The 22,703-nt window shown below is 47.2% G+C and overlaps 2 protein-coding genes across 4 annotated transcripts in view; one reads left to right on the top strand and one right to left on the bottom strand.

Moving 5' to 3' along the window:
* Nucleotides 1-798: 798 nt before the first annotated feature.
* Nucleotides 799-12,248, bottom strand: FGF16 (fibroblast growth factor 16). The gene is made up of 3 exons (XM_040084194.2): nt 11,837-12,248; nt 5,490-5,593; nt 799-1,875 (listed from the first exon to the last, which is right to left on the bottom strand). The coding sequence occupies exons 1-3, from the start codon at nt 12,111-12,113 to the stop codon at nt 1,630-1,632; spliced, it is 627 nt and encodes a 208-aa protein (XP_039940128.1). The 5' UTR covers nt 12,114-12,248; the 3' UTR covers nt 799-1,629.
* The window catches only part of ZDHHC15 (zinc finger DHHC-type palmitoyltransferase 15), a 187,035-nt gene continuing 176,145 nt past the window's right edge, over nt 11,814-22,703 (top strand). Inside the window, exons 1-3 of one of the 3 annotated variants that reach the window (XM_058423257.1) lie at nt 11,814-11,945; nt 17,165-17,295; nt 18,916-19,001. The gene's annotated coding sequence lies outside the window, so the exon portion shown is untranslated. Of the gene's footprint in view, nt 11,946-17,164; nt 17,296-18,726; nt 18,820-18,915; nt 19,002-22,703 lie in introns of those variants that run through there. The other 2 variants (XM_058423259.1, XM_058423260.1) reach the window with 2 other exon arrangements.

Genomic DNA, 22,703 nt, shown 5'->3' with positions numbered 1-22,703 from the left:
GTTTGCTGTCGGCCTCTCCTCGTGCTGCAAAGTGCCTGTGCCTCTGCGACCACACGCTCCTGCTCCCACGTGTGCTGAAATCCCACTCTGCTGATCACAGGGGACAAAACATGAACTGGCATCATTGCTGGAAGCTTTCCCTGCAGGTCTGCGACATCCCAAGCGGGCAGCAAGGGCAGATATGCGGCACAAGTGTCACTTAAGGGCCTGTGCTGGCACAGCCAAGCCTTCCCCATGAGTGTCCCTGGCCTGACTGGAGGAGTGCTGCGGCTCCCTGGCACTGCTGGGCACCAACTGGGAATATGGGGCTGGGCCAGGGCTGCCAAATGTCATCAAGTTTGCTGAGCCCAGCTGGAGGCAGACGAGAGGTGACAGGACTTTGGGACCAGGTCGCTTCTGCAGAGGAAAATGCCACCCAGCCGTGGAGATGCAAGCCTGCAGGGATGATCCTCATCAACGGTAATTGCCTAGAAGCGAGGGGGCTTAGAATTGTTGTTGTTGCTTTCTGTTTCTCCACAGATTTTTCACGGTGCTGCAGGTAAATCTCATGCAAGATGTGCTGGTTTTATTGCAGGATTGATGGGTCCATCCAAAACACAGCAGATGCTCCAAGTGTTTGTCCTCGTGGTTTTGAGCAGGACGGTAAATCCGCGGGGATGCCTCACGCCCCACGAGCTGGTGCCTCCCAGACCTGTGATTCGATGTCATCTTCCTGCAGGAGTTTGGGGCTTAGGTAATTGATCTTTACTGCACAAAGCCCTTTTAGAGGTGGATTTATTGTTCATATTGCTGGGGAAATACTGGGTTAGTTGTTGAAGAGTGTCAAAAAAAAAAAAAAAAAAAGGGGCTAGAAAGAAATCTACAATATAAAGACAATTTTATTGCCGATAAGCTCTTAAAACTCATTTTTTTTTTCCTGTTTCAGTAGGACCTTATTCTTCCTGATGAAAATCCGGTCATAGCATCTCTCATTAAAAATAAAATTATTTTGAAATAAATAAATATATAAAATAAATATCATATACATTTTATAAATAGTTTTGTCCTTATGCACAGTATCCATGCTTACATCTGAATAATGTTCCTCACCCCATCCCCACCCCAACAGCAGGAAGAACCCCACAAATCAGGACCAGTCCATGGAGCATCATCCACGTAGCAAACTCCCAGGCTGCTTAAGCAGGGCACCACTCAAAGGCTTTTCTTTAGCAGGGAGCTATCCCAGCTCAGCAGCAGCATCTGCAGCAGTTCTGTGCTCTTTGTTGTCTTTTCTTCTCTTCATTTTTTGTTTTGGGGCTTTCTTTTCCCCAGTCATCAGGTTTGCTCACCTGCTCGCTCCTTTAAGCAACCATAACATTGAATATTCAGCCTCTCTTGTAGCAACCGGGCAACGAAAGTGAAGGAAAATGGAAGATTAAATGTAGGGTTCCCTCCCTTCCCCTACCCCCGCCCCATAAATAACCCAGGTTTGATATACACTGGAAACAAGGAGGAACAGCAGTGTCTGAATTCAATGTAAGTGCTTCCCTAGGTCATCTACTCTTACAGGAATGATGGAATGACTATTAATAGAGTGCTCTGGGAAAAAGCTTGGGAGCCCAAGTATGTACACCGACACTGCAGGAACCATCACCTGTAGTGGAAGAGGTCTCTGTACATGGCAGGGATTTTGGCAGGGTCCACAGGCCGGGGTAAGAAGTGGGTGAATTTCTGGTGTCTCTTAGTCCTGTACCCCTCGCGGGGGGAGCCGTCCTTGTTGAGGGCCACGTAGTACTGGCGCTCCGAGTCGGGGTGCTTGTACAGGGTCGAGGCGTACGTGTTGTACCAGTTCTCCTCAAACTGCTCGCGGAAAACGCACTCCCGGGTGAGCTTCTTCTGCCGTGGGCAGCGCAGCAGGGGAACAAAGAGACACTCGTGTCAAACAGTTAGAAGAGAAAACATTGTCACCCTTCCCTCACTTTGTTTTTCTAGCATTTTCCCAGCCGCCTTCTCCTGGCTCCCCTGAGGATGAGGATTGTTGGGGATGCTTCCCCTGGATGAGAGCCGGACAAGGGCACAAGTCAAGACCCAAGGATCTCTGGAGTTAGAGGAGGAAGGAGACAAAAGCAGGAGAAGGTGGGTGTGTATTTTGCAAAGGTGCTCCATGAATAAATTAGACAGGCACACAGCAAATCTCCAAACCTGTCCAGGTGTGAGTTTGAGTTTGCTGGGGTGGCTGTGCCACCAGGCAGGGACATGTCCCCCTGTAGCAGCCCCCTCCAAGGTACCACACACCCCAAATCCCCTCTTTTGGGTGAGAGCAGCAGCAGGCAGCACATCTGAGGGGTCTAAACAGGAGAACAGGAGCAAGCACTGCTTTGGAAGTTCAGGGCACGCAGTTGGATGCACTGAGATGGGAATGAAAGCATTGCTCAGGGTTTCACCTCCTGCAGTGCCAGTGAGCTGTGATGGGAGGCTGTAAGAAGACCCAGAGGGACGTGGGATGTCAGACCCCAGGGAAGATTTAGGGTGGTGATAGGTGATGTGATGAGGGTGTGCAGCTGGTGCATCCCAAGCTGGTTTGGGGGGACAGACAGCACTGGTGCCACCACAGCCACAGGCAGCCTTCCCATCCAGCCCTTACAGCTGGGGGCTCTTGGCAGTGGCTGTTTGATGATGGGCTTTTTGTTCATGTCCAGCGCTCCTTCGCTCTCCCTCCCATCTCCACGTGCCAGCTACGGGGCTGTGCCCGGCTGCAGTGGGGAGCAAGGCTGTCCCTCTGCCCCACCAGGACACAGGTGGCTTTGCCAGCCCTGCTGTGCTGGCACAGAGGCTCCAGCCATCCCATGCCATCCCACAAAGCTACTGCCAGGGGGACTGGGGCCCTTTCAGCTGAAGGGCAGTCTGCAAATGTAGAGTGCTCTAATATTACAGCCACTGTCCCTCCACTGTAAACTATCCGGGCAGGGAATGTGTCCCCTCTGCGGCACACGGAGTGCTCAGTAAATGTTACTGCCTGCAGTAGATGTGTTTTGTAACACAATCCAGGAGCTCACCTGTGCTCAGAACCTGTTTTCAATGTTTTGCTGCTCATTAAATAAAGCCTGAGGTGAGTTGTGAGCCCTCCAAAAGTCCTAGGCCACAGCCTCGGCCATCTGAGACCCAAGGAACCGCGGGCTCCTCTTCCCAGATCTGTCAATAAATACAGGCTGGGTTTTTTCCCTCCTCTCGGATGCCATCTACTTGGAATATGTTGGAACCTGATGACTGGCTGAACCCTGGCTGTTGCTTTGCTCCCATTCCCCCGTGCTGCGCTGGGCAGTTTGCAGTACAGTGTTTGTGGAAAATGTTTGGCGAGTCTGGGGTGACTCTGCAGGGTGTGACCTATTCCTTTCCGAGCCCCGGGATGTCCCCACTGAACCTGACACCACACAGGCAGCAGGCAAGGTGCTGCCCATGACTTTTGCTGCCCTAAGTATTAGCGGCATTTCTGAAATCCTTGGGAAGCTTTACAGAAATGTTGGCACGAGGTCAACAGGGACAGGAGGAAAAGCTCTGTGTCCCGAGGGGACTCCACGTGTCGCTGTGGGGATGGCTGGCTCTGGCTGAATCAACACAGGCATCAGGCAAAATTGGCACAGAGGGAAATAATAAACTTGCTGAAAATTTAAAAATACCGCTGCGCTGTGATCTCCCAAAATACCATTGTAATGCTAATGCTGTTGTCGGGCGCTGTTTTATGGACCTTTAATTAAGAATACTGTAGTGGCTTTCGAGTTCCAAAAGCCATCATTGTACAACCCACGTGTCCTAGATTTTAAAACTCCAGGGTTATTTGGGGACCTGGCTCGTGACGCCGGCACAGTTTGGAGCAGTCTTTCGAGTGTGTCCCTGCAGCGTCCTGCCTGGTGCACAAGATCCTAGAATGGTTTGGGTTGGAAACAACCTTAAAGATCACCTCACTGCAACGCCCTGCCATGGGCAGGGACAGCTCCCACAACGGTCTTCAGGTCAATTCTGTTTCCAGATTCAGTAGTGTAAAATGTTACCCTATTTTTGTTTCTGTGTTGTAACGTGAACACGGGCTCTAGCACTTAATTAACTCATCACGAAACTCGACCAACAATCAGAGCTGCAGCGTTTGAAGGCAAACAGGGGGGCAAAGAGAGCTCATGTTCCCCAGCAGGCACAAGTGAAACCTGCAACTCCAGGAGCTGCTGAACAGCCTTACAGTTTGATAGGAGAGGTGCTGCAGCAGCCCTGCTTTCTGAAGCGTGCTTCAGGAGATTTTGTGTTTTATGGAATCCTGTTGATTTTTCCTTTTTCTGTTTTTCCCATTTTTAATTTAACCATTGTCTGTGCATTTAACTGCTGTGCAGGGTAGAAGCTGTTACAGAAATGAGGTGGGAAAAGAACAGTTATTGGTGCAATGCAGTATTTGATGATCAGAGAATCACAGAGTGGCTTGGGTTGGAAGGGACCTTAGAGCTCATCTCTGCCCTGGGCAGAGAAACCTCCTCCTATCCCACATTAGTCCAAGCCCCATCCAACCTGGCCTTGGACAGGGATGGGGCAACCAGAGCTTCTCTGGGCAACTACCTCACATAAACATCAGCAGCTGTGTCTTAAATGGTGCAAGGGTCTGTGGCAGTCTCAGGTTGAAATGGGACAAGGATAAATGAGCTAAACTGTTTGCCAGTCAAAGGTTTTCTAACAGCTTCTGTGTATGTAGAGTACATGAGTTTTAACTTGTACACTGAGGCTTATCTGATGGTGAGAGGAAGTGCTGCCTTCTGCTTTGGCTTAAAACTGGATTATTTCATTTTATTTTTACTGTGATCCACCCTTAATTGAGCTAAATAATTCGGAATTGAGTTAAATTAACCTGTAGGAAGCACCTCTGCCCAGCTGTCAAGACCTGGCATTTTGACTGTAAGTCATAACACTTAACAAGTTTACACTTGGAGTTTTTAGTCAAAACAGAATTTTAGCCTGAAAAGGGCACTTCGAGGAAATCACAAGCAGCAGCCCTAAATTCCTAAAAGGAGTAACAGGGATTTTTACAATAACGCTCAGGCCACAATTTCAGCTTCTGTTGGTTAAAGAGCCATAATACAAAGATAGGACCTACAGATAGGTGCAGACCTGACCACGAGGAGAATACAACAGATATGTTAGGCTGTGAAAACATAAACAGTTCCTGGCTTTATGCTAAATGTCGCTGCCTTTACTGGCCACTGCCAGACCATTTCTGAAAGGCAAAACCTCAGTGTGATGTCTGGGGGCTGAGCACCACTGCAGGCTCTCAGAGTAGGAGTGAATCCTCCCTCAAACCCAATTTCCTGTGTGTCAGTCATGTTAAAATAGCAGAGGCCTCAAGGGTAGGATGGAGATCAGTGGCACCCCAAGGACGTGGGGGGCCTGTGACAGAGCAGCTTGTGACACGGCTGAGGCCACAGGCTGCAGCGCTGGCTGTGGGACAGGGTGGGATCAGCCCAGCCTGAACTTACCGACCCATAGAGCTCGCCTCTCTCATTCATGCCGAGGTAGAGTCCGGAATCCACCCCACGGATGCTCACCAGCCCCACTGCCAGGCTAATAAACTCCAAAATCCCTAAAAAAGAAAAGAACAGCAAATCAGACAGAGGAAAAAAAACAACACCAGGCTCCAGCAACGAAAACAAACCAGCCATTCCCAGTAACAATACAGTTTTTTAACTCTATAGTCCCATCTGCGTGCAATCTTCTAATTTCCAGTCTGGGCTTCTCCCCAGCATTGTGAATTTGAGTTGCCCAAGAGGGATTATCTTTGCTAATGAGAAAAGCTTTGCAAAGTTTTGTTGGTTTGAGTTTGGATTTTTTTCGTAATTATCACCAAGAAGACAGATGTAGAAACTTGTGCCTGGCCACTAGCAATGTCAGAAGGCTGTTACTATGCTAGGTTTTATTCTTCACCAAAAGGAGTGTGATTTTGTCTTCTGGAGTAAGATGGCTGTCCCACAGGTTTTTAAGTCATGGGTTCAGTAAAAGGAAGTGAAAAGCACAAGAAGAGATGTCTGTGAGGACAATCTTCATCCTGGCACTCCAGTGGGAGACTTGCCAACCTGAAAAGTATATACAAGCCATAGAGATAAAATCCAGCCTCAAAGCACACAGGTAAAAATGCATCTTCCTCTGCAGCCTTCAGAGCCATGGCACTGCCGGTCCTTTCTCCAACACCCCCTGCCACTGTTAGTGCCAGAACCCCCTCCTGCCCCTGTCCTGCTGCCTCCTGCCAGCCTCTTCCCAGTCCAGCAGCATCTGTCCCAGCCATCCCCAGCCCTGCAAGAACAACTGTTTTAGCCATGGGCTGCAGCCTGCTACGATGGTGTCAGATACTTTAAAAATGAGGGGCAGCCTCATTTCCTCTGGAAAGAAGTAGCAGGGTCTGGCTGCTGCGCCTCCACAGCTGTTTCAGTGGGGGAAAGACTTGTAACAGGATTAACTTCGGTGAAGAACTTAAAACAAACAGCCCCTACCCAACACCACAGGCGGTGAGGACATTCAAACTTCCCAGGAAGACTTCCTGAAGGCAGCAGTGGGACTGTGTTATTATGGATTTCACACACTACCTATGTAGAGGTCACAGGCAGTTTTGCCAGCGTCCAGTGCAGGATTAATTAGCTGGGAGGCAGAAGGAAGAGGGTTTTCCTCATCTCATCTGATGACTGCATGCCTCCATTGACTGGAGGGGAAAGTTTCTCTAACCTTTAGCATGGCTCCAGCTCTCCTGATATAGCTCCCTAATGTTGCTCCAGCCCTGGGCAATTGATGCTCTGATCAGGTTACCTCCCGGAGCCCCTCCCAGAATGTTGCCTTGGTTTAAAGCCACCGCGTGACAAGCTGCCACCTGAGCCAGCTGACTTCAGTGGCAGCCACAGCTCTGGGTCACCCCACAGCCCGAGGCATGGATGTGACAACTCTCAGATGACACCGCAGCACTGCCTAAATATAGGACAGGCCAGACAGCGATGGGCACCCCTGACCCACTTTGTGCAGCGCAGAACATCAGGTGCTGGCAGCTAAGCTGGCTGCAGGAATTCCTACCTGCCATCAGACCTTCTGTCCTCCTTTCCCCCTGCCTACTCTGGGGCTTGTGTATCTAATCCAGCCCTCCCTGAAACCAGCGGGTGCTACGGGACATGAAATAATGGACTTGGGGGCGGCAAGGCCTGGAGACAAAGAGGGAAGCAAACACCACAAAACACACTTTATGGACCATTTTACAGGCTGAAATATGCCCAGCTTCACATCCTGGCTCAGGGACACATCTGCCTGCAGAAACATCATGAACAGGCAGCCCAGGCAGGGAAGGCAGCCTTTTCAAGCCAGACAGGCACAGACCCTGGCTCTGCTCTTCTTGGTAATTGTTGTGGTTTCTCAGCTGAAAAGAATCCCAAACAGGGAGGAGAGAGGTGCAGGATGAGGGGTGGTTTCCTCCCTTCACTCCCCACCAGTTCTGACACGAGGGAGTTACTGAACTGCTGAGTGCTTTTTCCCATCCGCAGGCCAGAAATGACCACAGCCACTCTTTGAAAACGAGGGAGTGAGGGAAGATGGACAACTACAGGGAGCGTAAGAACTAAAGCAGGAGCACAGAGATACACCCAGGAATGGGGGAGTCTTTCCCAGCCTGGAGACAAGAGAATATTCAAGTGAAACATATCAGGTAACTGGAGAATGGTAGATAGACCTTCATGTAGGTATAGACACAGTCCTCAGTATCAGCACTATTTTTGCCTCCTGTCACTTCTGGGAAGCAGGAAAATATTGCTGGTTCCATTGAGAAACCGAGGGATGTCTAAGGCAGGGGAAACCAGATCTTTTCTTGAATATCCCCACATGCATGCTCTGTATGAGGCACATGAATGCAGGTTTTCAAAGACCTGGGAAGGACCAAGCTGGGAGCAGCATCAGCGTCTTCCCTCTCTGATGAGATATCCCTCAGCTGGTGCAGGTTGGGTAGATACAGGTTTTGCAAATGAAATTTCTTCCAAGGTGTGCCCATGACAATCTCTTCTGACAACATCCCCTGCAGTATTCCCCTTTTCTGATCTCTGAGTGGCAGCTGGAGACATGTATGGAGGATGACTATGTTGACAGAGCATTAAGAACCTAACTTGAGCTCACAAAAGTCAGGAGACAGAGTGAAGGCTGAAAATATGTGGGCGGATATCCATCCTGTCCTTAACTCACTCCAATTCTAGACAAAATTGCAGCTTCGTACATCTGATCTCCAGCAGCACAGGGAGTGGCCACTGGGGCCAGCTCAAGAATTCTCTTTCCAATTGTAGCGGTGTGTTTTTGTGGTAGAACATGCTTTTGTTTTTTCTTTTGCTTTCTTTTTTTCTTTCTCCCAGGACTTGCCTCTTTTTCTTCCTCCCTTTGATTACTCCTTCTCTTTGTTCCTTGAGTCTTTCCAGATAAGACTTGGAGAGATTTGATTAAGACTCTGACTGGATTCATTTACCACCAAAGCACTGGATAATCTCCTGAGCTTTGCCGTGGACCCACACACTCTCGCCTTACTCTAAACCATCCCTCAAAGAACAATTCAGCCCCCTGCACCTGTCTCTTCTTACATGACTGTATTCAGGAACCGAGGTACAGAAACATCAGATGTTGTATTAATGGCTACAAACCTAAAGCTTCAGCTAAAAACCTCGACAACTGTTCAGCAACAGGTGCACTATGGTCTGAATGTCAAAATTACAGCCAAACTTTCTCTGGAGGTCTCAGCAGCTTCTCTAGGAGTCTGTGTAACAGATCCATGAGCAGGTTTCTACCCCAGAAGAGCTTCGTTTTCTGCCTTTATTCATCTGTAGTGCAACCTCAATGCCTCTTTCTCTCCTCCACTGCAGTGAGTAGTACCATTGGGTTCACTTGTTTAATGCTCCTGTAAAAGAGAGGTGAGGCAGAAAAGGAGCAGTTCCTCCTGGAAGGAATTTTCCTGGCAAGTCTCTCTCAGTTTCAGTCTGAGAAGGATTGTCTTAGGGGTGCTAATGTCAGTCCAGATCCCCTCCAGATTTTGATCATCCTTAATTTCTTTGTAGAGGAAGGTTTTGAGCAGATGCAGAGAGAGAGATACATTTTGGAAAACACTTTATTCTTTTGGGGGTGACCTTTCCAGAGCTGCCAGTTCAGAGAGTGAATTTGGGCACTTCTGTAGTATGAGAATGAGATTTCTTCCAGCAAACTTAGAGGGCTTTTCCACATTTTGCATTAAAGCTCCTGTAGGAAAAATAAGCTGTGCTCTATTGTTCTTGCAAGAATCTGTTTTTACAAGTATAAAATATCACATTCCAGAAGACAGGTGTGATTTAGGAAGGCTCCAGTCCTTGACAGATGAGCGGCAGTAGTTCCTGTGATTGCTCAGGCAGTGTGGGTGGATGATGCCAGTACCTCCCCTGTGTCCTACAGTCACACCCCCAAATGCTGTGGTACAAAAGAATCTCTTCTTTTAACCCTCACTGTTGGGACCTTGGGACTCTGTTCTGCAGCAGCAGGGCTTTGACTATTTTCCTCTCTGGAAGATGTGGATGTCTTGCACATCTGGTAGCTTTTGGGATGGCTGTGCATGGGAGGGTGCAGACACTGCTTGTCTATTCCTGAATCCCTTCCAAATTAAGAGACGGGGATGCCAAATCTGGTTCTACCCTACATCCCACCTGCAGCTGGACACGTGCCAGGGCTGTGGCACTGCAGCCGTCCATGGAGCACCTTAATTATCTGCTCATGGTACCAGCGAGCACCTTCCAGCCACATGGACTTGATCCTGGACTTCTAAGTATTTCTCCAGATGTCTCAAGATTTAAGGCAGCTTTAAAGTGCTTCCCTGAACCCTTCATCTACCTCTGCATCCCTCACCACAGCTTTGGAGTCCCCAGAATCGCTCAGGCTGCCTATTCCTGTTATATGTTACTTCTTTCTGTCTGTTGCATGCAAAATTTAGGAATGCATTGATACATGACATCCTAATACGAACCATACCAGTAACACTGGAATTTAAATATTCATGGCTACTGAACACAGATGGTGAATACTGTGTGCCAATACGTTATTGCTTTGAGTCTCTGCTGAAGCGAGGCTTAGTCCAGCTTGATCTGAATGCAAGGATTCCAGCCTAATCCTTTGGGGGTTTGTCTTGCAATTACAACAAATAACTATTTATTTTACACTGCCTCTGGGAAAACCCTGAAGCTGAAAACTATAATATCTGAAGTCTGGTCTAGTTTACGGAGCTGGATGCGGACTGCTAAAGCACTTAGGGAATGCCAATGCTTCGATTTATTGAAAGCACTGTGTGACTTAAGCTTCAGTGTGCAAAATCCATGAAAAGTTTTAGCATGCCCAACATGTTCTTTCCAAGTTTGAAAATATACTTGTTTTACTCAATCTTTATGAAAAATGGACCCGAGACAAATGCTGCCATTTGAAACTGGCTGTTTAGTTCTACAAAGGTAAGGAAAAAGAAGTGATAGACTGGAAACACTACGTGGCAGCTTGAACTAAAACCAACCAGATGCAATGGGTTTGCTTTCAACTCTTTGAACGTGGAAACCCATTGCGTATTGCAGCATGAAAGGTTAAAAGATGGGTGTTTTCAGGAGGTAATTAAAGAACGCTTGCCCCATGAGCATATTAGTACCTGACTCTGACCCGCGGGTTATGACTTTCTTGTTGATTTAGGCAGGGACATGCCATGCACACACCTGGTGTTTATGGAAAGATAAGCTTCCCCAATTGTTCCAAAAACCTGCCTTACACCTCCAACAATAGCAGCGGCAGCACTTCCCAGAGTATCAGAACTGACTGGCTGCGAACAAGTAAAGGCAAAAAGAGAATTCCTTTCACCGAGGAGTTAAATCACTTGAAAACTATAAAAAGTCTTGCGAGCACATCTTGCAACCTGTTGACAACATAGCTGAGATCACTGGCACGGGACTTGTTGATAGCTTATACAGACACCTGCACTAGATGCTGGAGTAGCAGCAATTTCTCTTACTGTGCTCAAACTGACTGTACTCTTTCGCCTGTGGCTTGGGATGCATTTTTTGAAGATTACATATAGTCTCATTAGAGGTCACTGCTCTTGTATGCCACTGATACAGGCACTGCAGTCTTCCAGCTGTATCCTGGGCAGGAAGGTAAATCCACGGTGCTCTGCCTATTGTTCCATCTTCTTTTTTTCCGAAGTCCTCTACGTGTTTTTCCCTCTCCAGCTTCCCCCTTTCCTTCCCAACAAACCTTCCCAAAGCCAGCTCCTGACACCCCTCCAGCCAACAGATCCCTGCCCGCTTTGGGGAGACGCTCTTTTAATCAAAGTCATGCATGTAAAAGGAAGCAGCTCAAAAATATCTGCAGATGCCAGAAAGAAGAAGGAGTTAAAAAAAAAAAAAAAAAGAAAAAAAGAAAGAAAAGAAACTACTAAAAAAATGAGGAATTTCTTTTTCCAACCTAGGAATTTCCAAGAAATCCCAACGAGGAACGTCTCTGTTTTGCCTCCCCCACCACTAACTTCAGAGGCACAGCTAAAGCCGGTCGCCATCCTCTTTTTTTTCTTTATTTAATTTTTCTTTTCTTAGTTTTTCTTTTTCCCCCCCCTTGCAAAGGCACGTTTTAGTGCACCTGCAGAAAGGCTGAGCGCCGGGAGAGTAGGAAATTGGAAATAAAAACTCCCGCATTGCTGGGGAGTGAGCGCATTTGTTTAGGAGACCAATTATATCCATCCCGGGATGATTTATATTAGCGGGATAATTAGTTGTGCGCGCGGGGCACCTGCTCCCGGCCCGGCCGGGCACCCCCCCCGGCCCCTTACCGAAGCGGCTGTGGTCCTGCCGGGTGCCCTGCACCGTGCCGTTGGGGAAGATCTCCAGGTGGAAGCCGGTGCGACAGTAGAGCTGCCGCCGCCGCAGGATGCCCTTGAGGTGAGCGAAGTCGGTAGGGGAGCCCCGCTGCAGCCGCCCCTCGATCTGCCCCAGGCGCTCGTTGAGGAAGCCGGGGGAGTCGGCGAGGGGCAGCCCGGCGCCCAGCGCGGGGGGGAAGGCGTGCAGGTCGGGGTCCAGCGCGCCCAGGAAGCCGCCCACCTCGGCCATGGGCGCGGAGCGGAGCGGCCCCGGGGGCGCGGGCAGAGCGGCGGCTCAGAGCGCGGGCTGCGGCCGCCCGGCCCCGCGCTGCCGGCCCCAGCCCGGCCCCGCGCCGCCCGCGCCTCCCATCGCTGGATCCAGTGTCCCGCCGTCGGATGCGAACTGCACTTTATATACGTACACACTCCCCTTACATTGACATATTGGATATTTAAATGCAAGCCACACCTCACTGGCATCCCCTTTGGCTATTGCTTCCCTCCCCACCCCCCCCCCCACCCCTCTGATCCATTTGCCTTTTTTTTTTTTTTTCCTTAAAAAAAAAAAAAAAAAGGTCCCGCTTCACTCCCTCTTTTATTATGAAAAAAAAAAAAAAAAAAAAAAAGGCAGGAAAAAGCTACACATCGCAGTGAGGCATAACAGCTCTTGGCAGGTCCCCGCCAGCCGACGATGAAATCATGGAGCCCCCGCACGCACCCGCTCCCGCACCGCCGGCAGCCCCGGCCCCGCTCCCGGCCGTGCCCGGCCCCGCAGCCGCGACCCCAGACCCCGCACGGGCCGGGTGGGTCGGAGCCCCCGGGTGGGTCGATGGCCCCGGGGCTGTCGGAAGCCCCAGGTCCGTCGGTGCCGCCACCGCCTCAGCCCCGAGCGTGCCCACCACCCACCACCCCCCGGAACGGACACGGAGGAAAAAAAACAGCACGTGAGGAGAGGGGTCGAGACGCGTTTTTCAGCGGAACGTGTGAAAACGGAATGCGATCTTTCTGAAAGGCGATCCCGCGGGTTGTACGGCCGGGTTACAGCCGCCGTGAGGGGAGGGAAGCCCGCGGCGGAGCCGGGCAGCGCCGCTCGTTCTCCCTCCCCACCTTCCCCATGTTGGAAACAGGTGTTTCCGCGCTCTCCCGGCCCGCCGACACCGTATCTGTGCCGGCAGCTGCGGCCGCGCTGCAGACAGACGGAGCCGGGCGGGGCGGAGCGGGGGAACCGGGGGGAAGCGGGCACAGACGGGCCGGGAGGGACTGAGGGCAGGGAGCGTCCCCGCCCTGCCCGGCAGGCGGCGCTGCTGCTCGCGCCGCGCCGCCCCGGGGCGCTGGGCCCACGGCGGGTGCCGCGGGCGCCCAGGTGGGCTCGGGCCCGGGACTGGGTTGTCGTGGCCCTGGAGCGAGTTGTCTCCCGCGCCCGCTGCCATGCCCCGACAGGGGACAGGGACCCCACAAACAAACAACCGCAAGCACCCAAAACTGCCCCCAAGCCACCAGCCCGCTTTGCTGCAGCGGCTCCTCCGGGTGGCATCAGAGTGCAGAGCTGAGGCATCGGTGATGTCCACCTCAGCGGGTCTCCCACACCGTGGGGTATCCGCACCGTGGGGTGTCTTCCCAAGCGGGTCATCCCCCCATCGTGGGTATTCCCTCAGGGGATTTCTCCCCTAATCTGGTCTTACTTCAGCAGATCTCTCTGCAGTGTGTCTCTCCTCTTAGACGGTGTCTTCCCCCAGCAAGGCTTCTCTCAGAAGTTCTCTCAGTAGGTCTCTCCTCAGCAAGTCTACCACATGGTGGAGGAGAACTTAGCAAGTCTGTCACCTGGGAAAGTCTCTCCTTTCCAGTGGATTTTCCTTTGGTGGGTTCCCGCCTTGGTATCGCCTCAGTGGGTCTGTCCCCTCATCAGGTCTCTTTCCTCAGAAAGCACCACATGGCAGATCTAACCCCTGAGCAGGTCTTCCTCCTCAGAGAGTGTCTGCCCTACTGTGGATATGCTCTCAGTGGGTTCCTGCCATAGTGGGTCTCTCCCCTCAAAGAGTATCTTCCCTACTGTGGATTCTCCCTCAGAGAGTTCCCGCCATGGCGGGTCTTCCCTCAACAGGTCTCTCCTCTCAGAAAGTGTCTCCACCTCAGTGTGTTCCCCCCATTGTGAGTCTCCCCGCAGTGAATCTCTTCCCTCAGCAAGACTTTCCCATGCTGGGTCTCCCCTCAATGGGTCTCTCAACACCAAGTGTGTCTCCCTCACACTGGATTCCTGCTCAGGGGGTTCCTGCCATGGCAGGTCTCTCCCCTCAGAGAGTGTCTCCCACACCTTGGATTCCTGCTCAGGGGGTTCCTGCCATGGCAGGTCTCTCCCCTCAGAGAGTGTCTCCCACACCTTGGATTCCTGCTCAGGGGGTTCCTGCCATGGCAGGTCTCTCCCCTCAGAGAGTGTCTCCCACACCTTGGATTCCTGCTCAGGGGGTTCCTGCCATGGCAGGTCTCTCTCCTCAGAGAGTGTCTCCCACACCTTGGATATGCTCTCAGTGGGTTCCCGCCATTGTGGGTCTCTCATTAGAGTGTCTCTGCCCTTGGCATGTCTCTTCCTCAGCAAGTCTGTCCCATGCTGAGTCTCGCTGTAATGTGTCTCTCCCCTCAGAATGTGTCTCTCCCACCATAGATTCCCCCTCAGAGCCGTGGTGGGTCTCCTCTCAGCAGGTCTCTCAACTTGGACAGTGTCTCCCTCACAGTGGATTGCTTCTGAGTGGGTTCCCACCATGAGGGAAAGCCTCTCCCCTCAGCTGGGTTCCCGCCATAGTGGGTCTCCCCTCAGCAGGTCTCTTCCCCTCAGTAAGGTGCTCCTCCCCACATCACCCTGGAGAGAGGGTTTAAATGGTCCCTGCTTGCAGGTCATTTCCCCCAGACCTAGGCACTGTTCTCTTGTGAGGACGTGAAGGAAATTGTGATACTGTGATGTGAAACACCCACCCGTGTGTCTGCAGTGGGAGAGGAGTCTGGTTTTTAAATGGGGTTTGGGGTGGTTTTTCCTGTCAGAGCTGTGGCTATAAAAGGGGTGTTGATGCAGAACTTGACACATGAAGCTTAAATTCATGTTTTTTATAGAAATATAGGCTGTTTCAGAGGTAGTAAAATCTACTAAAGTGTGTTTGTTGACTATTTGTTTATCATGTTTGGTTACATGGAGATACCACTGTGTGTCTGAGGAGTTCAAACATCCCTCTGCCAAAAAAAAAAAAAAAAAAAAAAAAAAAAAAAGGTTTTATTGCTGTAGTATCTATATGAAGACTCAGGTGTGATGAGGTAACTGAAGGAAATAAATAGTGCTTTGATGAAAATGGCTGATGACCAAGATGGGGAGGGGCCAGACACAGCTGACAGGACACCCCAAACCTGGAATTACTGCTAAGGATGTAATCCTGTAAGGCTGTGAATTTAATGCATAAAATTAATGCAAAGTGTATGATCCTGCTACAATCAAAGACACTCTTCTGTGAAACTTGGTTTTTCTGATGTGAGGTTTGCCTGTGGATCTATACCAAATTCGTGTTTTTGAAACCTTATTTCTGCACATGTCTGAGGGCTGATCCCAGGGGGATTAAAAAACGAGAGGAAGATGTAGCTTCTGCAGTGGAGGACTAGCCAAACTCTGCAGAGGCCTCTGCTGAGGACTTCAATCTTCTCTGGATCTGTCTACAATATCCTTAAACCCAAATCCACACAAGCACTTAGTGGAACACTTAGGAAACTAGAAAAGGTAACAGAGTTCAATTACACTACAGTAAAATCCAAGATAAAGTAAAAACCCACAAACCTGCATGCTTAACTAATGTATAACAAAAGCAGCACAATCCCCCATCCAAGCTGACATTCCTCACTTAACTCTCCTGATTATGGTCAGCTTTTGAAGTGTGCTGATATTTTATTGAGAAATTGTACATGCTGGTACAACATGTTCTATTTAGGCACAACGAGATGTGGAAAAAGTAGCTTTCTCTCTTTTTTTTTTTTTTTTTTTTTTTTTCTCTTTAATTTCCTGGTTTATTTATGTTTTTACTAAGCTGAGGAAAAAAAGCAGAGATTTGTACCCTGTGTTTTTGAAGAAAAAGAGGGATGTATTTTAAGTACTGAAAGCTAGAATGAATCCTCCAAAAGCAGAAACAAGTTTAGCGATTTTTCATGTATGACATAGAGCACAGTTCTGCACTCAGCAATTTCCTAAAGGAGGACAAAAGCTTATGTACAGTTTGTGTCACATAACATAGAGTGTTACAAAATTAACTTTCTGTTCTGCTTTGCTTCAGTTGATTTTCAGTTCCCTCAAGTTTACTTTTTGATTACAGTTTGTATTGCCCACCTTGGGAACTAAAATAGTTACTGCCAAACTGCTCTGTCTTTCAGTTTTCAGAAGAATTAGAAATGATTTTTATACCCAGTTTGCTAAAAACAGACATTGCAGATCCCTTCCACATGCTGTGGAAGTGTATTTAGTGAGGTAGTAAAAATATTAATGGCATTTACTGTCAGAGTAATTTCTAGCCATGGAGAGTAGCCACATTTGGTATCTGGCTATAAAATTAAAGGAAGAGCAGGACTGGGATCAGAACAGTAAATAAATTAGAAAAGAATAAGATAAATAACTGCAGTGAGCCAACTCAGTATCCAAGCTACTAGATACTGCATATCCTCTGCCTGGGGCTATTCCATTTGGTAAAGAAAAGATCAAGACAGCTGAAATAATTTGAAGTAGCAATGGCCATGAATGCAAAAACAGACGTGAAGAATATCTGAGGATAAAGAAACAACAGAGCCTTGAGCTTTAATAAATAATACTTCTGCTTCCTTAGCACTTCCCACCTTGGGATCTCACAACAATCTGTGTACACTAATTAATCAGGACTCACAACCAAGGTCACTGTGCAGCTCCTTTTCTCTGGATGGTCTCCTTTTCCACTAAGAGATGTTGTCCAAAGGATATTGATGGCTTTCTGTACTTGTCTGGGATTTTGGATGCATAGCAGCCCTGCTGGAGCAGAAGCTCTCACCAGGTTTCTGTATATCCAGAAACCAGACACGTCCACTATGAGCCTTTCTGCCTTTTGTGGCGTGGTGACCATCTGTGCTGCACATGCAAGGAATGTCTGAGCTCTCCGGGCACATAAATAGGGCAACCTCCTTTGTGAGGGGGTGAATAAACAAATTTTCTTAAGGGGAGCAGAAGATGGTTTATTGGTTTTTATCTCTGATTGGTTTTACTTAAGCTACTATTATTATTATCATCATCTTTTGTGGTGCCACTTCCAGGCCACAGACCCTGCTTGTGCTGGATACTGCGTTAACAAGCGTGTAACAAACCTGAGTGCTTCACCTGAGGAATCTCATGGCTTTGCCTTATGGAAGGATTTCTACTGGAAGGCAACAGAGTCTCCATCAAGGTATAGAACTAAGTATAAAAGTATGGGGGTTTGACACATTTAGAACTCGCAGCAGAATGAAGGTAAGGGTCTAAAGGATAAAGCTCTGAACTTGCCTACTTGCGTCTTGGAATGAGATTCCTAAATAAATGATGTGACTTTCAAATGAGGAAGTGGCCAACTTTTCCACTTATTGACAGTTTGGTGTCAAACATGGATATGCTGGTTTTAATTATCCCAGTATGGATTAACAGTAAAAGGCAGAACTATTCTGGCTGGACTCTGACTCATGAAAACTCCCATTTGGAGAGGATTGTTGTAACTGAAATCGGCAGTCTTTAGGGGAACAAGAGAAGGACAAACATGTGCAAATGAACATCATGTGCAAATGAACATGGGAGCTTTGCTGATCCTCAGGTGTGTTGTTTTGCCTTGGTTCTGTCTCATTTGAAAACTGCAGGTTCCTTGGCATGGCTAAGGACAGGTTTGAATCCTGACTCAAATTATTCATGTTAATACATCTCCAAGTGCTGGATGTTAATACACCTCCAAGTGAGGAATGGGGAAGGCTCCTTTACTGGGGCAAAGTGGTGCATAATACTGTTGTCTCCACTTGTAACTTTTTCTCTGGGGATTTGGGCTAGAATTACAGGACCACTGAGTCATTAGGCCTAACTCATGGAGCTGGTTCTCAATTGGAGCTTGCCTCTTCTGCTGTAATTAGGGAATAAAAAGGAGGTTAACACTGCAGCTCCTCTCTAGAAAACATGGAACACAGTAAGTACAAAAACTGGTTCTAGTCCTCCTCAAATAAAAAATGTGCTTTATGATATTACTCTTCTTAGTGTGCACATTTTAACTGTAGCAGCTTCTTATGGAATTATCCATGATGATGGCAGGGTGTGTGTTTATATTTGCATCAGTGAGTATCAGTCAAATCCTTAGAGTCACAGCAAAGGTCTGTCTAGCCCCATATCCTGCCTCTTGATAATGGCTAATAGCTTGTATATGGAAAACAGGACAAGTATAGAGTGATACTTCCTTTGGTAAACCCTCCCAGCTTCCAGTGGTTTCTGGTTTAGACACCTTCCTGAGCTGGAGGCTGCAGCTGTATCATTGTTTTTGATATTCCTTGATGGACATTTTTCCATAAAATTGTCTAATCAGTTTTTTTTTTTTTAAACCCACTTGTATTTTTGGCTGCCATAACATCCCGTGGCAATGCGTTCCACAACATCATTAGGCATTGTGTGAAAATGAACTTCCTTTTGTTTGCTTTTGAACCCACTTGCTGCCTGCCAGTTTTAGTTGGTGCCCTATTATTTCTGTTAAGAATACTTTAAAATAATCATTGCTGTTTACCTTTTCTGTGCTGTAACAGCTTGTCTAGAACTTAATTGTTATTATCCTTGTTTTCCAGGTTGGAAGGCTCTGGCTTGCTTAGGTTTTCCTTGTGCTAAGGCTTTCTAGCACCTTGTGTGCAGCTTTGGTACACCGTGCTTTTTGCCCTTTCTGTGGCTTTGTATTTCCACAATTGCTAGAACTGTGCTTAGTATTGAATAGATGGGCATACTGTGGGTTTATTCACAGGAATAATACCATTTTCTGCTTTGTTCTCATTCTTCTAAAAATTCTTAACAGGATAGATTTCCGCTAATGCTGATGGCTGACAGTGTGCTGCTCTTTTTGAAGAATGATCCACTTCTCCACGATTTCTTCCATTACCGGTAATAGAGGATTTAAAGTATGGCAAGAATGGCCTTTTCCTCATTCATTATTTTTTATCCATTTACTTTGAGTTAAATTTACTATTTTAACACCCACTGGCTTTGTATCATCAGCCACCTACCCACAGCATTTCCAGATCATTTATAGATTATAAAGCAGCAGGAGACACATCACAGACCCTATTTGGAGTCTGTAGGGAGCTCTGACATTCCTGACGTCAAACATTTATTTCTCTTGGTTATGATCACCAGTTATGTCACTTATTCTTTCATTCTTGCAGTAAAGCTTGTTCATGACCTGGATTTCATACCAAAGTTAATAGCCTGGCAATTTCCCATGTGATACCTACGGGGATCATCAGTTAATCCTCATATCATTGTGTTATTTTCATCTGTGCTGCTGCCTCAAATTCATTCTCCCTGCAAAATAGCTGTACATCAGTACAAAGACTCATTGAGTTTTCTTACCTTTTCACCTGGGACTGTCTCTTCGATGCCTTAGGCAACTCTTGGTGCTGTGACTGTTCAGAGTGAGGCACAGATTTACACAGTGGAACAGAGTCTGTAATTTTCTGTGGTCAAGTTGCTTTGAGAGTTTTGGCCCAGTATCTCTGTATCTCTCTTTAGGGATGACACTGGTTCTCTCACTGGTGACTAAAACTGAAATATATTGGTGTGTGAGGTGGAGTTAGGAATCTGAACTCAGAGTTATTCTAGAAGTGGATGATTAGATGGAACATCCTAAAATAAAGAATAGAGGGACAAAAAAGGGAAAAATAAAGTGAAACGAAAAAAACTTTCTCCTACTTATGCTGAAAGGCTCCAGTTTGTGCATTTTTGGTACCTGAAGCTTTTCAGCTTTGCTGCTGTTCATGTGAGTAACATAACTCAAGTTCCTTTGTACAGTACTGAGTTAATTTGTATAGTATGCTTATAAAGAGAAAAAAAAACCCATAAAACATAAAAACTTGAAAAAACATAAATAACCTGATTTGATAATTATTCTCTAATTACTCTTTTCTGTATGTTAATTCAGTATACCTTACTAGATTTGTTCTTTTCTCTAATGAATCAGGTAATTAAAATGCAGCATTATTCTACTGTTTTCAAAAAAGCATCTAGGTACTTTGCAAACTTGGTTAGAGAAATGTTAATTCCACAATCAAGCAACCCACAAATTGTGATGCTTCATTGATAGATCTCTGTGGAGAGAGGAATGAATAGGCTGAGAAGAACACTGTAAAAGTGTATTTGTGATGAGTTCTGCAAACAGCCAAAGTATAGGGAAGACAGAGTACAGACAGCACAGTCCTGCTTGCATCAGATTGAAACCCACAGAAATGTTTGTTTTCGGGAGAGCCAAGTGAGCTTCATAACAAATTTCCCTAAAATCTGTCCTGAGAAACCAGGAGTTAACAGAACCCAGTTTCTATAGCCTTAACCTTTCATAAATGCAGTATTTAGTAATCACAGTGTTGGTAGGTTGAGTTTCATGTGAGATCTCAAAATGTTTATTTCACAGCATCCTTTGCTGTGTTTGTGCAGCGTTGCTGTTGCCTTTCTCCAGATGGAAACATGCAGGAATGCAGAAGCCAGGTGGTTTGCTCAAGGGCATGAGGATCTGTCTTGAGTGTAGTTAACCGGTGCCTTACTGGCACTCTGTTAGCTGTGCTTTGGTCTGAGCAGTCACCTGGATTGTGTTTACTTCCCTTAGCATTCCTTAACTCCATGTCCTGAGAGGAAGTTACCCTGAGGATGTGTAGGATCCTGAGCAACAAGCAGAAGTCTGGATTCTCAAACCTCTGCTTTAATAGCATGGGATATTTATGACCTTGATAAAATTGGGGAAGAAATGCGAGGGGCATCTTCTCATGCAGTAGTGTTGGGAAATTCTGCTGCTGAAGTTTTCTAAAAGATTAGCAATTTCTCAAATATGTCCCTCAGCATTAAATGACTCAAAATATGAAAATTCAACTATCCTTCTGAGAAACCTGGGATCATCAGTGTGGCAATGACTTCGAAGATCATGCTGGGGCTATGGTTTAGTGTAGTTGGAGTCTGGTTCTGTCTTCAAAAAAATCAAAATCAAATGCAAAAATTAAAATAAAACAACACTTCTGCAGGTTTTTAAACAAATCTGAATCCTTAAGGCCCGGAGAAGAGCACCGTGGCTACCAACTGGTGTAACTCAGTTTAGGCTTGATAGAAGGAAATGGTAGGTCTCAGCTATATGTTACCTCACAGGAATATTATAATGAAATCCAGCCAGCTTCAAGGGAAAAACAAAACCTATTGATTTTATTCCAAGGGAAGAGAGAGAAAAAGAACAGATGTGTGGAGTCTTCTGTCCACTTAGTGCAATCTACAGGGCTGACTTAGCCATTGTTTCTTCTCGTGCTTCCTTCTGTAGAAACACCTTGGTTTAGGCACCAAATGATTCAATTTGGGGTCGTAGAGAGGAGGGGGAGCAAGGACCTCACGCAAGAACTGACCTAAGCTCTGAGGAGGTTTGTATAATCTAATTTGCAATAAAATGGTATTTACAATGTTATCAGACAAAGCTTAGCAGTGTTAAGTTAAACAGCATATAATGTGATTAGTGGGGGAGTCATGCCCATGATGTCATACACATTCTCTGAACTCTTGGAATGGGCAGATAATGTCTCCGGCATTTGTTCTCTTGTGACACACTCGAAAAGCTCCGTAAAGGTTTGGGGGATGGGAAGGAAATGTGTGCACATGCTCGGCACCGCGCGTGGAGCTCGCGGCACCAGAGACTGCTTCTCCCTTTGGCGCGGAGCTCGACCTGTGGTTGCACCCTGCCAGCACAGTGCTGTGTAGTGGTTAAAACAGGCCTTTGGGAATAGTTTAGGAGCTTCAGATTCTATTCTTGACTCTGCCGCAGACTTGGGTTTTGACCGCTAAATCTTCTTTGCCTCTGGTAACTCCATTTTTAACTAGCAAAGGTAGTCAGCCGTGTCTGTGGAGTGCCCGGAGTGAGGAGCTGTATGGAGATGGAAACCACTGGCATTCTGTTCATTATGCAGAACAAATACAGCTAGACCACAAAGAGCTTTGCTGTAGATAACAGCGAGCAATTTCACAGCTAGTAATGGCCCATTCAGAGAAAATTAAATCTTTATCTTTCTGTCTCTCCGAGGCATGCAAAATGGTATAGAAATTTTGGCTAGTCTAATTCGGGCAGATGAGAAATATAAATCTCACCTCTAGGTTCACATCAAATGTAATCTAGACTGTATTTATTTTAATGTTTTGCTTTAAAAAAACTCTTGTTAAAAGCTGCTGAATCAGGTAGAGCTCCCTTTAAATTTTTCAGTTATTTTAGGGGTTGTGAAAGGACAGATTCTGGAACATTTTAGGAGTATTTTACTCCCCATGTCCACCAGGTACAATAAGCCCATATCACTTCGTGCATGTTAATGTTTTATAGAAACACAAATATTACATAAACATTTTTTCTGCCATGGTGTGAAGGCTGCATAAACTGTAAAATTCTGCTGCAGTGATTGACTAGGTAGTATTCCTGTTTTCAGTGGTGCAAGGAATTAATATGAACTAGACATGAGGTGAAATGGAAGTTGCAGATGTGCAGAATGAGATGGGGGCTGCAGATAGAGCTGAAAAAACTTGAAGGAAGGAGGTGGAGAGGAGGGAGCAAGGGATCTTGGAAACTATGGCTCA

This window comes from Hirundo rustica, chromosome 21, assembly GCF_015227805.2.
Source record: "Hirundo rustica isolate bHirRus1 chromosome 21, bHirRus1.pri.v3, whole genome shotgun sequence".
Lineage (NCBI taxonomy): Eukaryota > Metazoa > Chordata > Aves > Passeriformes > Hirundinidae > Hirundo > Hirundo rustica.
The sequence above is the reverse complement of the archived record's forward strand: the minus strand, read 5'-3'. Positions and strand labels throughout refer to the sequence as shown.

What these genes read in the sequence shown, in the direction of transcription:
- FGF16 (XM_040084194.2), bottom strand. Translation starts at nt 12,113, where the DNA reads ATGGCCGAGGTGGGCGGCTTCCTGGGCGCGCTGGACCCCGACCTGCAC. An exon ending in GCAGGACCACAGCCGCTTCG is followed by an intron (nt 5,594 to 11,836) that starts GTAAGGGGCCGG and finishes TTTCTTTTTTAG; the next exon opens with GGATTTTGGAGTTTATTAGC. An exon ending in GAGGCGAGCTCTATGGGTCG is followed by an intron (nt 1,876 to 5,489) that starts GTAAGTTCAGGC and finishes TGCCCACGGCAG; the next exon opens with AAGAAGCTCACCCGGGAGTG.